Source organism: Syngnathus typhle, linkage group LG1 (genome assembly GCF_033458585.1).
Source record: "Syngnathus typhle isolate RoL2023-S1 ecotype Sweden linkage group LG1, RoL_Styp_1.0, whole genome shotgun sequence".
Classification (NCBI taxonomy): Eukaryota; Metazoa; Chordata; class Actinopteri; order Syngnathiformes; family Syngnathidae; genus Syngnathus; species Syngnathus typhle.
In genome coordinates, this window is record NC_083738.1 from 23,062,449 (window position 1) to 23,074,972 (window position 12,524).

At 46.2% G+C, this 12,524-nt stretch overlaps 1 protein-coding gene across 1 annotated transcript; it reads left to right on the plus strand.

Moving 5' to 3' along the window:
• The first annotated feature begins 2,635 nt into the window (after nt 1-2,635).
• Nucleotides 2,636-10,775, plus strand: LOC133159154 (uncharacterized). The gene is made up of 24 exons (XM_061286185.1): nt 2,636-2,838; nt 5,148-5,350; nt 5,415-5,521; nt 5,654-5,766; nt 5,839-5,883; nt 5,956-6,111; nt 6,198-6,277; nt 6,648-6,768; nt 6,839-6,880; nt 6,952-7,119; nt 7,367-7,489; nt 7,577-7,684; nt 7,750-7,785; nt 7,863-8,000; nt 8,221-8,364; nt 8,473-8,604; nt 8,699-8,847; nt 8,929-9,049; nt 9,124-9,175; nt 9,242-9,305; nt 9,375-9,505; nt 9,569-9,618; nt 9,679-9,852; nt 9,933-10,775. Exons 1-24 carry the CDS (start codon nt 2,778-2,780, stop codon nt 10,187-10,189), a joined length of 2,775 nt encoding a protein of 924 aa, XP_061142169.1. The 5' UTR covers nt 2,636-2,777; the 3' UTR covers nt 10,190-10,775.
• The last annotated feature ends 1,749 nt before the right edge of the window (nt 10,776-12,524 follow it).

Below are 12,524 nucleotides of genomic sequence, written 5' to 3' on the forward strand. Positions count from 1 at the left end.
AACGTGGCGCGTCAAATAACAACAATAAGAAAAATGGCAAGCACAACAGTAGGAATCATTGCAGCACAGCTGTTATTCGACGGTTCAGAAGATAAATATGAACTATGGGAAACAAGATTCCTGGGACACCTGCACATTCGTAAGTTAAAAAGGACCATTTTGAATGAGCCCGCAACCGACACCAGTGAAGAGGAATTAGCCCAAGATGTAGCTAAAAATGCTGACTGTTATCCAGAGCTAATAAGGCTGTTAGACGACAAAAGCTTATCAGACACGATGCAGCTGATGATGGCAGGAAAGCCTTGAAAATGCTCAGAGAACATTATTCAGGAAAAAGCAAGCCAAGAATCATAAACTTGTATACCTCGTTGACCAGACTGAACATGACAGGTAACGAGAGTGTAACAGACTGACTATATGATAAGGGCAGAAAACCTGATTACTGCTCTGAGGGATGCAGGTGAGACTATGAGTGATGGATTGACCATAGCAATGGTGTTAAATGGCCTACCTGATTCCTTCAAGCCACTAGCCGTACATGTAACACAAAATGAAGATACAGTTCCATTCACCGATTTCAAGAGAAGGCTACGGATTTATGAAGAAACTGAGAGGATGAAACTAATAGAGTCTGCAGATAATGGGATGAAAACTTGTGTGAAGCCAAGCCGAGGCTCCACTAAAAAGCACATCAGCAACAGAAACGGTGAAGATTCTGCTGACCTGACATGCTACAGATGTGGAACAAAAGGGCACAAGTCAAGAGGATGGACCAGAAAAGTTTGGTGCAGTTACTGCAACAGCAACACGCATCAAGAGTCCATATGCAGGAAAAAGAGGACTCAAGATGGAGCGAGACAAATCGCAGAGGGAGAGACTGGTAACCAAGATCAACTTTTCAAAGCCGAGCACATGAAAAAGAAGAGACTGTCAGATAACGTGGAGGTGAAAGGCATCATGGTGGACGGGGGAGCTACATCTCACATTGTGAATGACATCCAGACGTTCACCAGCTTCGATGAGTCATTCAAGCCTGAGTCTCATTCAGTGGAACTAGCCGACGGGACCAAGTGGAGTGGAATAGCACAACGCAGAGGAACAGCATTGATCTACCTACGTGACGATGCCGGGCGCCAGCAGACAGCGCAGCTCCCGTCTGCCGTCTGCAGCGCAGCTGAGAGAGGCGTTGTACATGCCCTCATATCCTCACAACATCTTTTCGGTGGCAAGAGCAACAAATGGAGGAGCGACTATGTGTGTGCGCGTGTGCGTGTGGATGTAGGGTGGGCTAGTCAGCTTACACCGAGTGTAAAAGCAATGCCGAAACCAAACTGCACGTTCACGGAGGAGTGGAATGAAAAGTTCGATGAGAATAATATGAGACTTTTATGAGAATATTAATAAAAAGTATTTTACATATGTTTTGTGCTATTTGAATCAATAAATGCAATTGCTCTACAGACACCATGTAATTTGTGTCATAACATACACAGACACACCCATGACCCCCCCCCCCCCCCAAAAAAAGGGTATCTTCCTTTTGAAAAACCCAAATCTGGTCACCCTGTGTAAGTGCCTGAAAATGTGTACAAGATAACAATCCCATCGAGGAGTCGTCTGAGTCCTCAAGCGTTTGCTTCCCCCAAAGAGCCAACAAGCCACAAGATCCCCGCATGGCGTGCAAATTATTGCACTCAAGGGCCTTGACGTTTCAGTCATTTTACACCGAGTGTTTACAAACAATGCCGAAACCAAACTGCACGTTCACGGAGGAGCTGAATGAAAAGTTCAATAAGAATAATATGAGACTTTTTCTTTTATTTATATTATAAACATTATTAATAAAAAGTATTTTACCTATGTTTTGTGCTATTTGAACCAATAAATGCAATTGCTCTCCAGACACCATGTCATTTGTGTCATAACATACACAGACACACCCATGACCCCCCCAAAAAAAGGGTATCTTCCTTTTGAAAAACCCAAATCTGGTCACCCTGTGTAAGTGCCTGAAAATGTGTACAAGATAACAATCCCATCGAGGAGTCGTCTGAGTCCTCAAGCGTTTGCTTCCCCCAAAGAGCCAACAAGCCACAAGATCCCCGCATGGTGTGCAAATTATTGCACTCAAGGGCCTTGACGTTTCCCCCTCATCTCTCTCAGATTCATTTGCTCATCGCCTCCTCGCTCATTTTCATTCACAAGTACATCTCATTTGATTCCCACTTTCAGACTTGGATTTCATGATTTCGATTTACTGTTAAATGAATACATTGAATAACACATCATTTCATTCCCACGCTCATGCTTGGATTTCATGATTTCGATTTACTGTGAAATGAATACAATGAATTCCACCTCGAGGACATCCAGTTTCTACACTTTCATTCCCACTTTCCTACTTGGATTTCATGATTTCGATTTACTGTTAAATGAGTTGACTGCTTCTTGCTGTTGTTCACGCATACACCAGAACATTTACAAAGTAACCAAAAAAAATAAAGGAATCAAAGTAACAAAAAAAAGAAAGGACTCAAAGGGTACAGTGCGTCCATCACACGCGCTCGCCACTCCCACATTTTGTGCTACGTGACGTGGTTGGCGTGTGGGCTTGGCCTGTCTCTGGCTTGGAGCAAGCAGGCACACCAAACGTCCATTTGTTTCTCCAGACAGGAATCCACAGGCCGTTGTCATTTCTTTTCTCCGAAGTGCAATCGCTGCGACCCTCAGTGAGGCGATTTTTTTTCCCCCGCGCTCTCTCTCCCTCTCTCTCCAAGATGTGGGAGGCACTCGAGAGGTCTATTCTCATGATTGGCCTATATTGGACATGCGTGTCAGGTAAGCAATTTAGTCAATTAAAAAGAGTCAGTTCAACAGAGTTCGTTGCTAAAACAATACCGCTGTCGACAACGTGATGAAATGTGCTGTACTGTGAGTTCGCATGGCTGCATCTGCCTCTACTCTTGTCAAAACATTACGGTGCCTGAGATCAAAACACTTTATTGCAATGGATCCAATTCTGAGCACAGAAATTAGCTCTTGTGAACTTTTGAATTATTCTGATGCTGTTGCTGTGTACAACTTTGATGACGTCACTCTTGCTCGAGTGAGCGCAATTGCTTCCTTCGTACCGTTGCCAATCGGGTTCTTTCTATTCCTTTCTCGTTCGTTCAAATACGGGGTGGCTTTTTAAGGTGCGTTTATCCTTTTCGTTCATGTTGGCTGGCCCTCTGTCAGAATATACGAACAACTTGACTTTGAAGTAATTCCAAAGGGCCTATAGAGGAAGTCAACCTGTCTCTACTATGCTCATTCAAGGGCACAGTCACTCAGACGGACGGACGGACGAGCGGATCTCGGTGGTCTGGGGAGACCTCTAGCGGTGGATGTGAGAAATATGAATGACGGGCGACGGACGGCAGGCAGCAGCAACACGTTTCAAACGTCCGCGATTTCTCCACGCCACATAACGATACAAAGTAACACGAAAACATCCAATCTACGTATCATGCAACAACAACAACAACAACAACCATGTCGCAAGTAACGTCTTTGTTGGCCGTGAACTATTCCTGCCGAACTTGCTCAACTTCACATGAACTTGTAAAGCACTACTTGACGAACCTGCGCTCTTCCTAACTAAACAATTTCTTAGCCCTAATATTTAATCATTATTGATATTATTGAGACATATTACGAATAATTATTTCTTACAGCCCTTTATACAACAGATATTTCTTAGCGCCTCTATTATAAAGCTATTTCTCGTTTTCTTTCATCTAAATATAATGAATAATAATTAAAAATTATGTACATTGTAATGAAATTATAAATGATAAATAATCATTATAATTTAACAATAATAATTTCGTACAGCTCTTTCTACAATAATTATTTCTTCATAAACAAAAATGTCTGGTGAATTATATGATCAAAAACGTCATCAGAGACAACAAACACACAAATCCATTTGATGATTTATTTATACAAGACCTACTTACGAGCAAAGATGATTTGTCTTTGCTATTTATTGTGCCAGCCTTATCTTTCACAATCGGGACAATATCGACTTGATTAAATTTGGCTCGAATCGAAATCCCAGAAAAACAGATGACTGGTATTGTTTTCCCATTGAAAATTGTCAGTGCTCAGCAGATAACTTGTGGGCACCACATGCCTGATTTCTTAGGCTTGACAACAAACAATATGGTTGACTTCCTGTACAGAAAATAATCACACGCTCCTGTTTGTTCTGTTATCGCACACAAAAAGAACTTGCGACACAGTTCCAAATATTTCTGCCGTGAGTGTTCCATTTGCACCATCTAAATGTGTTTTCAAAGAATTCATTTCTTTTTCTCAATGAATTTCTCTCTCAAAAAATTCATTTCTTTTTCTCAGTGAAATTCTTTGCAAAATTCAGCCGGACTTTGACGAGAGACTCTGATTTTCAGTGCGTGTTCATCTGAATATTGCATTTGCCCCTCAGAGTCCATTCGAGGCCCGTGCTTATTCGGTTAACCTGACTGAGCCCGCAGTTTAAAAGCCCCTCTTCCCCATGAAACCCCTGCACTGCTCAGCCCAGCCCAGCCCAGCCTAGCTTGGCTTTGTACTTTGTCATTTAATTCAAGGAGACGGGCTTCCTGAGATAAAAAGAGTGGAGCGGGGTCCAACTGTTGCAATGTTACAGTTGCTGAGTTGCCTTGTGCTTTAGCACCCCCAGCGGTGAAATGTGCGAGGACCTGATTTGGGCTTAGGTCATTCATTGGTCATGGATTTGCCACACGTGCGTGACTGGTGGGTGGGGATCGCTGATGGTGAAGATGAAGTGCTAACACTGTGAGTTTGAGTTCGATTCATTTTGTCTCTCATAGTACCTCTGATGAAAATGACAGGCATCTTTTAACTTGCGCAATTGGTGGCTGACTACATCCTTTGTTTGCCCCACTGTACATCTGAAGCTTAATAGCAGAACTTTGGGGCAGTTGTGTGCAATCTCATCACCAATGATGTTGTGAAGAAATAAAAGTGAATCAATCAACCACCTCGTGCAATTGGTTGCCATGCGCCCAATGAAGAGCATCGAGTAAAAACATGCCATCGCTGTGCTCTGATCTGTGCGCCCGTTCCCCAAATTGTGCCCTCAGCCAACCACTGTGATCCCGGGTGGCGCGGGTACGGCCCCAGCTGCTACAAGAAGATGGAAGTCCCCAACGGTTGGCTGGGCGCCTGGCACCACTGCGTCTCTGAGGGCGGCAACCTGGTATCGATCACCTCCTCGGCCGAGGAAGACTTTGTGAAGGCGACCATGGGGGTGGACACCCGCTTCTGGCTGGGACTCTCCAACCAGGTGAGACGGAAGCGGCAGTGGACTCTGGGGCGACAACTGGAACTGTTTTCTTTTCTCCCCCCAGAAATGTGACAAGGTCTGGTGTCGCTTTGAAGACGGGAGACAGAAGCTGGCCTGGTCTGATGGCCAGACAACAACACACCGCAACTGGGCCCCAAATCAACTTGAAAGGTAAGACCTCACAACTCTGCATGCTGTTGTCAGGCGGAGACGTCGGCGTAAAGGTTCTGGAACCAAGTTTGAGAATGACCACTCAAGGAAAAATAGGAAAATATTCCTTTTTTTTTTTTAATCTATCGACAGCGCTGACGTCGCGTCCTGCGCCTACGTCGACCAAAAGGTTTGGAAGGATTCCGGGAAGTGGAGGTCTGGCTCCTGCGCTTCCTCCTTAGCCTACATGTGCAAACGGCCGCTGGGTAAGCCTGCATGTTTGTAATCAGGTTGACTTTGAAAGGAGAAAAGCTCAAACAGGGTCTTTTTCTATGCAGACTGCTCGACGTGTTCCCCCAAAAGTGGTCCTGCTGTAGTGAAGAGTGAGTTGCAGCACGCCTATTTGCACCATCTGGTCATGGTTTCCTCCTCAATGTTTTTCGTTGTGGCCTCAGCTTCTGACTGCGACGATGGCAACATCCTTTATGGCGATCATTGCTATTTTCATGGCCCGAGTAATGAAATTCAAGAGGATGCTGAGGAGTTCTGTCTCGCCCGGGGAGCCCACCTGCCTCGCGTCCACTCTAAGCGAGATGCCCAATTCCTGTATGGTGAGCACCAAGAAGAACCGCCGTAGTCGTCACTTGGCTGAAGCTCTTCTTGCCCTGAAGCTCTTGTTCTCCCTCCTTTCATCAAGATAACCTTTTCAGTTCTGATACTTGGGTGGGACTCAAGAAGAAGGGCAACGACTACAAGTGGAATGACGGAACAGCTTTGGTAAGTGAATTGCTGGAGGCCTTTGGAAAAGTCGGTTTGCAGGCATCTGTTCTGTCTTGAGGCATGATTTTAGAGACAGCGAGGAGGCACTTAAGATGTCCAGGAAATATCCTGGATGGTGCCTATGGTTTGTCTTAGGTCTTCAGGGTTAGTGGCATTGTGCATGAGACCTTTGGGTCGCCAGAGAGGGCACAACATGCTTCATTTCATTGCAATGTTCGTACTACTTTGACTGACAATAAAGTGAAGCCGACAAACCAAAGTGAAACTTGAATGAGAGAAGGTACGCCATTAAGTGAGGAAATGCGGCAGGAAGACGACCAGATCAAATGCAACACGCTTAAAGTTCTGTCCAAAATCTCGTCCGCAGGACTACGAAGACCTCGATGACAGGTACTTCTCCGGTGGTGACTGTGCAATAATAGGTTATCAGGCACGGATCTACCTGAACTTCCCATGCTACTGGAAGCAGTCAGTTATCTGCCAAACAGGTGCTAACGTCGCTCCCGAGCGCTCCTTTTGGACGGGTCCCGCATTTGCTTATACCCCCTTTCTCTGCAGCCAAGCGCGGCGGAGGGCGTCCACCATTGGTGGGCCAACCTGGTAGGTGTCCAGCACTGGCGCCGTCCGTCTTGCACTGTCTTGCGTAACGCCGTCTTACGTCTGGCTCGCAGACTGGACTTACAAATGCGGCTGGTGGCTGGACTACCCCTCCAGCGACTTCTGCTACCTGATGATCAGCCAGCCCACCAAGACCTGGCAGAAGGCGCAAGACGACTGCAAACGCCTCGAAGGGGACCTGCTCAGCATCACCGACTCGCGTGAGCAGGCCTTCATAGAGGGTAGGCTGGCCGTGAATTTGCATATGACTCGAGAAAGAAACTTTTTTTTTTTTTCTTCCTACTTCACCTTCCTTTCCAACTCAAAACCTGATCAAGCTGAGATATGGCCAGCTTTGCTTGGTTGTTTTTTGGCTTCACTCTTTGTTGCAGTATTGTTAGCACTTTGTCATGGCTGTGCCACACCCGTCAAATTGTAGTCAAGTGTGAGTCGTTTTGGAATCGTGCGTGTTCTCCTTGGGATCCAAAGGTATCGCCAAGGTTCTTATGGGTGATGACGCCTCCCTGTGGTTGGGCGCCAACGGAGGCATCGAGGGTGACGGCGGCAAGTGGGCTGACGGATCCCCCTTCTCTTACCTCCACTCGAGTGCAGGTCGGGCTGAGGCGGTTGTCAGCTGCACTTTGGAGGAACGGATGAGCGCTCGCTCAGATCTTGTCTCCCCCCCCTCCCTCCCTCCAGGTGACGCCAACGGGGGGAAATGTCTTTCCTTGCGCACTGGCAGCAATGACTGGAAGCGTGACAAGTGCGACAACATGAAAGGCTACGTCTGCAAGAAAAGAGGAAAAGGTAAGTGAGATGCGACGCCCCACGGTGGGCGGACCTTCATCACACGTTGTGGTTCCCGCTTCTAGGAAAGACAGCAAAACCCCAGCTGCTGCTACATGACGGTAAGTCGCCTTCAACGTCTCTGTAAAAAAAAAAAAAAGACGGAGAGAAGTCAATGGTTGTGCTCTCTTGCTCTCAGGCTACAAGGAGGAAATTTTCTGCCAAGACGATTTGAAAGTCCTTGATTGTTCCGATGAAAGCGTCATCCGCGTACAGTCGGCTTTCCATGGACGGAGGCATAGCAACGTTTGTCCGAGTGGCGGCGCCGGATCACAGGGTAAGAATCCTCCAGTGGCTTTGTTGATTTTAGCTTTAGTTTCTGTCGCGAGGTGTCACATGCAGTCCAGTAACTCATTTGTAACCTATAATTCAATATCAATATGCATGGAGTTAGACGCTTTAAAGCGTCATTAACCATTGAAATTCCCTTTGTCCTGCAACCAGTTGAAGTATGTGAATGAAATGTGCATCAAATGGCGCTGCGTTGTCATTTGCAGGTCGCTGCAGGATGAAAGGGGCTCTCTCTCACTTTAGAGCATTGTGTGACAAACATCAGCATTGCCCCATTCAACCTACGGGTACGGACCCCTGCCCTGGTGTCTCCAAATACCACCACATCGTCTACAGCTGTGAGGAGAAAGGTGGGCTTCACAAGGAAAGAATCCAACGGATCCCCAGAAAGCGCGTCGGCTGGCCAGACATGAGAGTGAATGAGCGAGCGTTCCTTCCACTTTTTTGTCTTTCCTCAGTGTGTCTTGACAGTCTGGGCATCGCTGACGGGACAATCCCAGACTCCTCCTTTTCAGCCTCTTCCTCTGCGATCAATGGCGAACCTCACAAAGCACGTTTGGGGGGCAGCGGTTGCTGGAGACCGTCCAAACGTATGTAAAAAAAAAAAAAAAAAAAAACCAGCTCGCCGTCCTAGTTGTTGGTCGTTTGTTATCCTGAGCAATGCAATGGAATGCCTTCCCTCAGTCGGCAGCTGGATCCAGGTGAACCTCGGTGAGACCTACAAGGTGACGGGCATTGTGACCCAGAGGTGTATGTACCAAGAGTATTCTTCCAGCAAGTTTGAGTTGCAGTTCAGTAGTGACGGAGAGACTTGGTATCGCCACTCAGAGGAGGTGAGCGAGCGGTAGCCGACTCCAACTTTGTCATTCAGGCTGTTGTCATTCATTCCAAACGCGCGTGTGTTTTGTTTCCAGCCTGTTGTGGGGACGCACATGCTAACCAGGTTCGTGTTCGCCAAGTACGTCCGCCTCCTGCCAAGGTTTTCTGGCCTTCGCTTTGACGTCTTAGGGTGCACGCCTGACGACACCTCTCGCGGTGAGTACCGACGTTTGGAGGGCAGTGGAAAATCCAGCAAGAAACAGCCTTTGATTTGACCTTCTGACCCGCAGACATCTTATGCAGCAGCACAGCCACCAGCCTCGGCCTCGACGGTTCAATGACGTGAGTCAAACCCGCCATCAATTTTTCTTGCGGAAAAGCCTCCTCGTAACTCATGGTCTCCCGCAGGGTCCGATGCCCGGCGGGCTGCGCCCGAATCTACACGGTCTACGGAACAAAGATCTACAAACAAGTATGTTAATTAGTGCACGACCTGCCAGCGGAGTTCTTCTTCTTTGTCTGAGATGTTCTCTGAGTGCAGGAGTCAAACATCTGCGCGGCTGCCATTCACTCGGGCGTCATTGAGAACGCGATTGGAGGAATTGTGTCTTTGCTGAAGAGAGACCCACAGGAGGCCTACAAGGGCTCCGCCAGGAACGGGATCACCTCGAGGTTGGCTCTCACTGCAGCGTCTATTTGAAGACGCCCGGCTCATTCTCACTTTACTGTCTGCAGGGATGGTGGCGGTTTGGCTCAGTCTCCGTCTTACACTTTTCTTGACCAGGGTGAGTAAGCTGCCTAGAATAGAAAGCATACTTCATCACGTGACGCCATCTTGCGCGCAGAGCCGAGATGCTTGGGACCTGAATGGGAGGAGTTTGCGGACTTTTGCTACAAACGTTTTGATGAGAGAAAGACGTGGTACGGCGCTCGACAAAACTGCTCCTGTCTGAAGGCCAACCTGGTGTCCATTCGCTCCAAGGTTGAGCGGGATTGGCTGCAAGACCTCCTGACGACAGGTGCGCGCTCGCCAAGCGTCGCAACTGCTTGATCGCTGCCATATCTGGAAAGCAAATGAGAGCGCTCTTGCTGTTTGCAGCCCCCGGCGACACGTGGATCGGACTTAACGCCCTGGTGGTTCCTGGCAAATTCGCGTGGTCGGACCACCAGAAGGTGACCTTAACCAACTGGGCTCCGGAAAAACCTGGCGAGGGGTTGGAGAATTGCGTGGCCGCCTTGAGCCAGGTGGGTGGCAAATGGAAGATGAAGTCGTGCGCGGAACTCAACGGCTACATGTGTAAGATGCCCACGGAGCGTTATGCGCTGGATAAAGGCGCCAATGCAAGTGGCGAGTAATCGTATGAATGCAATTGACCTTGCATGATCGTTCTGTTTGATTGACCATTGATTGATGCATTACTATGACTGATTTACCATGCATTAGTCTTTTTGTTAGATTTACCAAGCGTTATGATTCTGTTTACTTCTTCTTGACTTAATGATGGTTTACCATGCATTATTATTCCTTTGTCCAATTTACCATGTTGTTATTATTCTCTTAGATTTACCGTGCATTTTCATCATTGATTTCTTATTTCATTTTACTTATTGTTAGATTTACCATGCATCATGATTATGCCATCTGATGATTTACCATGCATTATTATTCCTTTGTCCAATTTACCATGTTGTTATCCTCTTAGATTTACCGTGCATTTTCATCATTGAATTCTTATATTTCATTTACTTATTGTTAAATCTACCATGCATTATGATTATGCCAATTTACCATGTTATTATTCTTAGATTTACCGTGCATTTTCATCATTGATTTCTTATATTTCATTTACTTATTGTTAAATTTACCATGCATTATTATTATACCATCTGTTGTTTTACCTTGTTTAATTGACCCAAAAAAATAATAAAATAATAAAGACAATCGGTGTGTCACCTGGTTAACTCATTTAATAGTTTACTGGTTTGGACAGGGCAATTTTATAATCTGGTCAATTTGATCACTAATTTATTACGCCCGAGGTACGAGTATTAGTCAGACTTCCTCATGACGCCATTTGGGTGCATTTTTTATTGCTCTTTGGAACCATTTTGAAAAAAATGTATACTGCTTTGTAACGATTTTGATATTGCTATTCACGTATTCACGTCAAATCCATCCATTGTCCTGAAGCGCTTATCCTCACGAAGGTCACGGGTAGTCCTGTCTGTCACCATTATAAAAACTGAACCAAAAAAAACAATTAGGAGCGGCCATTCCGCCTCTCATCAGTGTGTTAGGAACGTGGGAGGAAACCCACGCAGGGAAGGGGTGAAAACATGCAAAGCCCACACTAGATGGCCGGCGATGGCATTGAACCCTGCGCCTAATATAGTATTGCGCAAATGAAGCATTCACCGACAGCTTCTCCAAAGGCCACCGCACTAGTGTAGCGTAAAAAAGAAAGACACAAAAAAAGTCATTTCATGCAAACATCAGGCGCTCCACCAGCCATCATGCGCACATTCTACCATGGCACCACTGAGAGCGTCCTCTCCAGTTGTATCGTTGTGTGGGGTGGTAGCTGCACTGAATACAACATGAAGGCCCTGCAGCGCATAGTGAACACAGCTGGTAGGATTAGATGGTGCTTCACTCCCCTCCCTGAAGGACATTTACACCTCCCGTACCACCAGACTCACCCACAGCTTCGTACTCCAGGCTGTTAGGATGTCTGTAGGGAGTCATGACTGTTCTTAATGAAACAGTTCAATATGATTGGGCTGTTCATTTCGGGCTCTCGGCCACAATTCATGTTGAGAAGGCCATGGACACTCCTTGCAGTATCCTCTGATTTCAATGTAATGATTTGAGACCAATGGATCGACAGACCTTGGCACTCTGATGAAGGCGGATTCTAAAAAGCCGAAACATGTCAGGTAATGCACCTAAAATAATTTGTTTGAGATAAAAGAACCAGTGAAGTGAATAATGATAATAATGATAATTATTCAAGATGCCCAATGTGTTCTTGCCAGTCGTGGTTCGGTTAATCCTACAAAAAAAAGTTCTGTTATTCAAACACAACTGAGCACTTGCTAATTGTGAGCTGATTTTGGGGAGAGCACCTTTGCTTTCCTGAAAGTCAACATCAGCGAACTGCCAATAGAATCCACACGAGCCACCTTCGCCTTCCTTCTGCAAAAACAAAAGCATCGGTCTCGTAACAATCATAATTGGGGGAAATTTTTGTCATGCCGCAAATTGTATTTGTGATCTTGTTTTAAAAGGGAGTTGTTCGGTTTTGTCGTCAAGCAACATCATCCTTAATTGCTAAAATAGGACTTGTGCATGTCAAATTGGAACCATCATTGTCATATATTGCCTTATTTTCTTATTCAGAATTAAACCTTATTGCATTTTTTTCCTCCAATATGTTTACAGTTTTGGGATTTTAAAGAGCTCCTTGTTTACCTCCTTTGGTGGCTGGTATGTTGGTTGTGGCGAGTGCGGAGGACTGCCGTTGGCTGTGGGTTGAACTCGCCATCGATGGCTGGGACATCCCAGCCTGCCATCTGCGCCTGTTCCTGCTCCTGTTCCACCGTGCTGACTTCCTGATGCGGCGAGGTCACCAGAGAATAGCAAGAGATTACAACCCAATCATGGTATCTCATAGCAGCACAACAAACTACC

Bases quoted from the DNA above. Each gene is read 5' to 3' on its own strand.
- LOC133159154 (XM_061286185.1), top strand. From the start codon at position 2,778: ATGTGGGAGGCACTCGAGAGGTCTATTCTCATGATTGGCCTATATTGG. The intron at 7,685-7,749 runs GTAAGTGAGATG...TCCCGCTTCTAG, and splicing joins CTGCAAGAAAAGAGGAAAAG to GAAAGACAGCAAAACCCCAG. The intron at 8,848-8,928 runs GTGAGCGAGCGG...TTTTGTTTCCAG, and splicing joins GGTATCGCCACTCAGAGGAG to CCTGTTGTGGGGACGCACAT.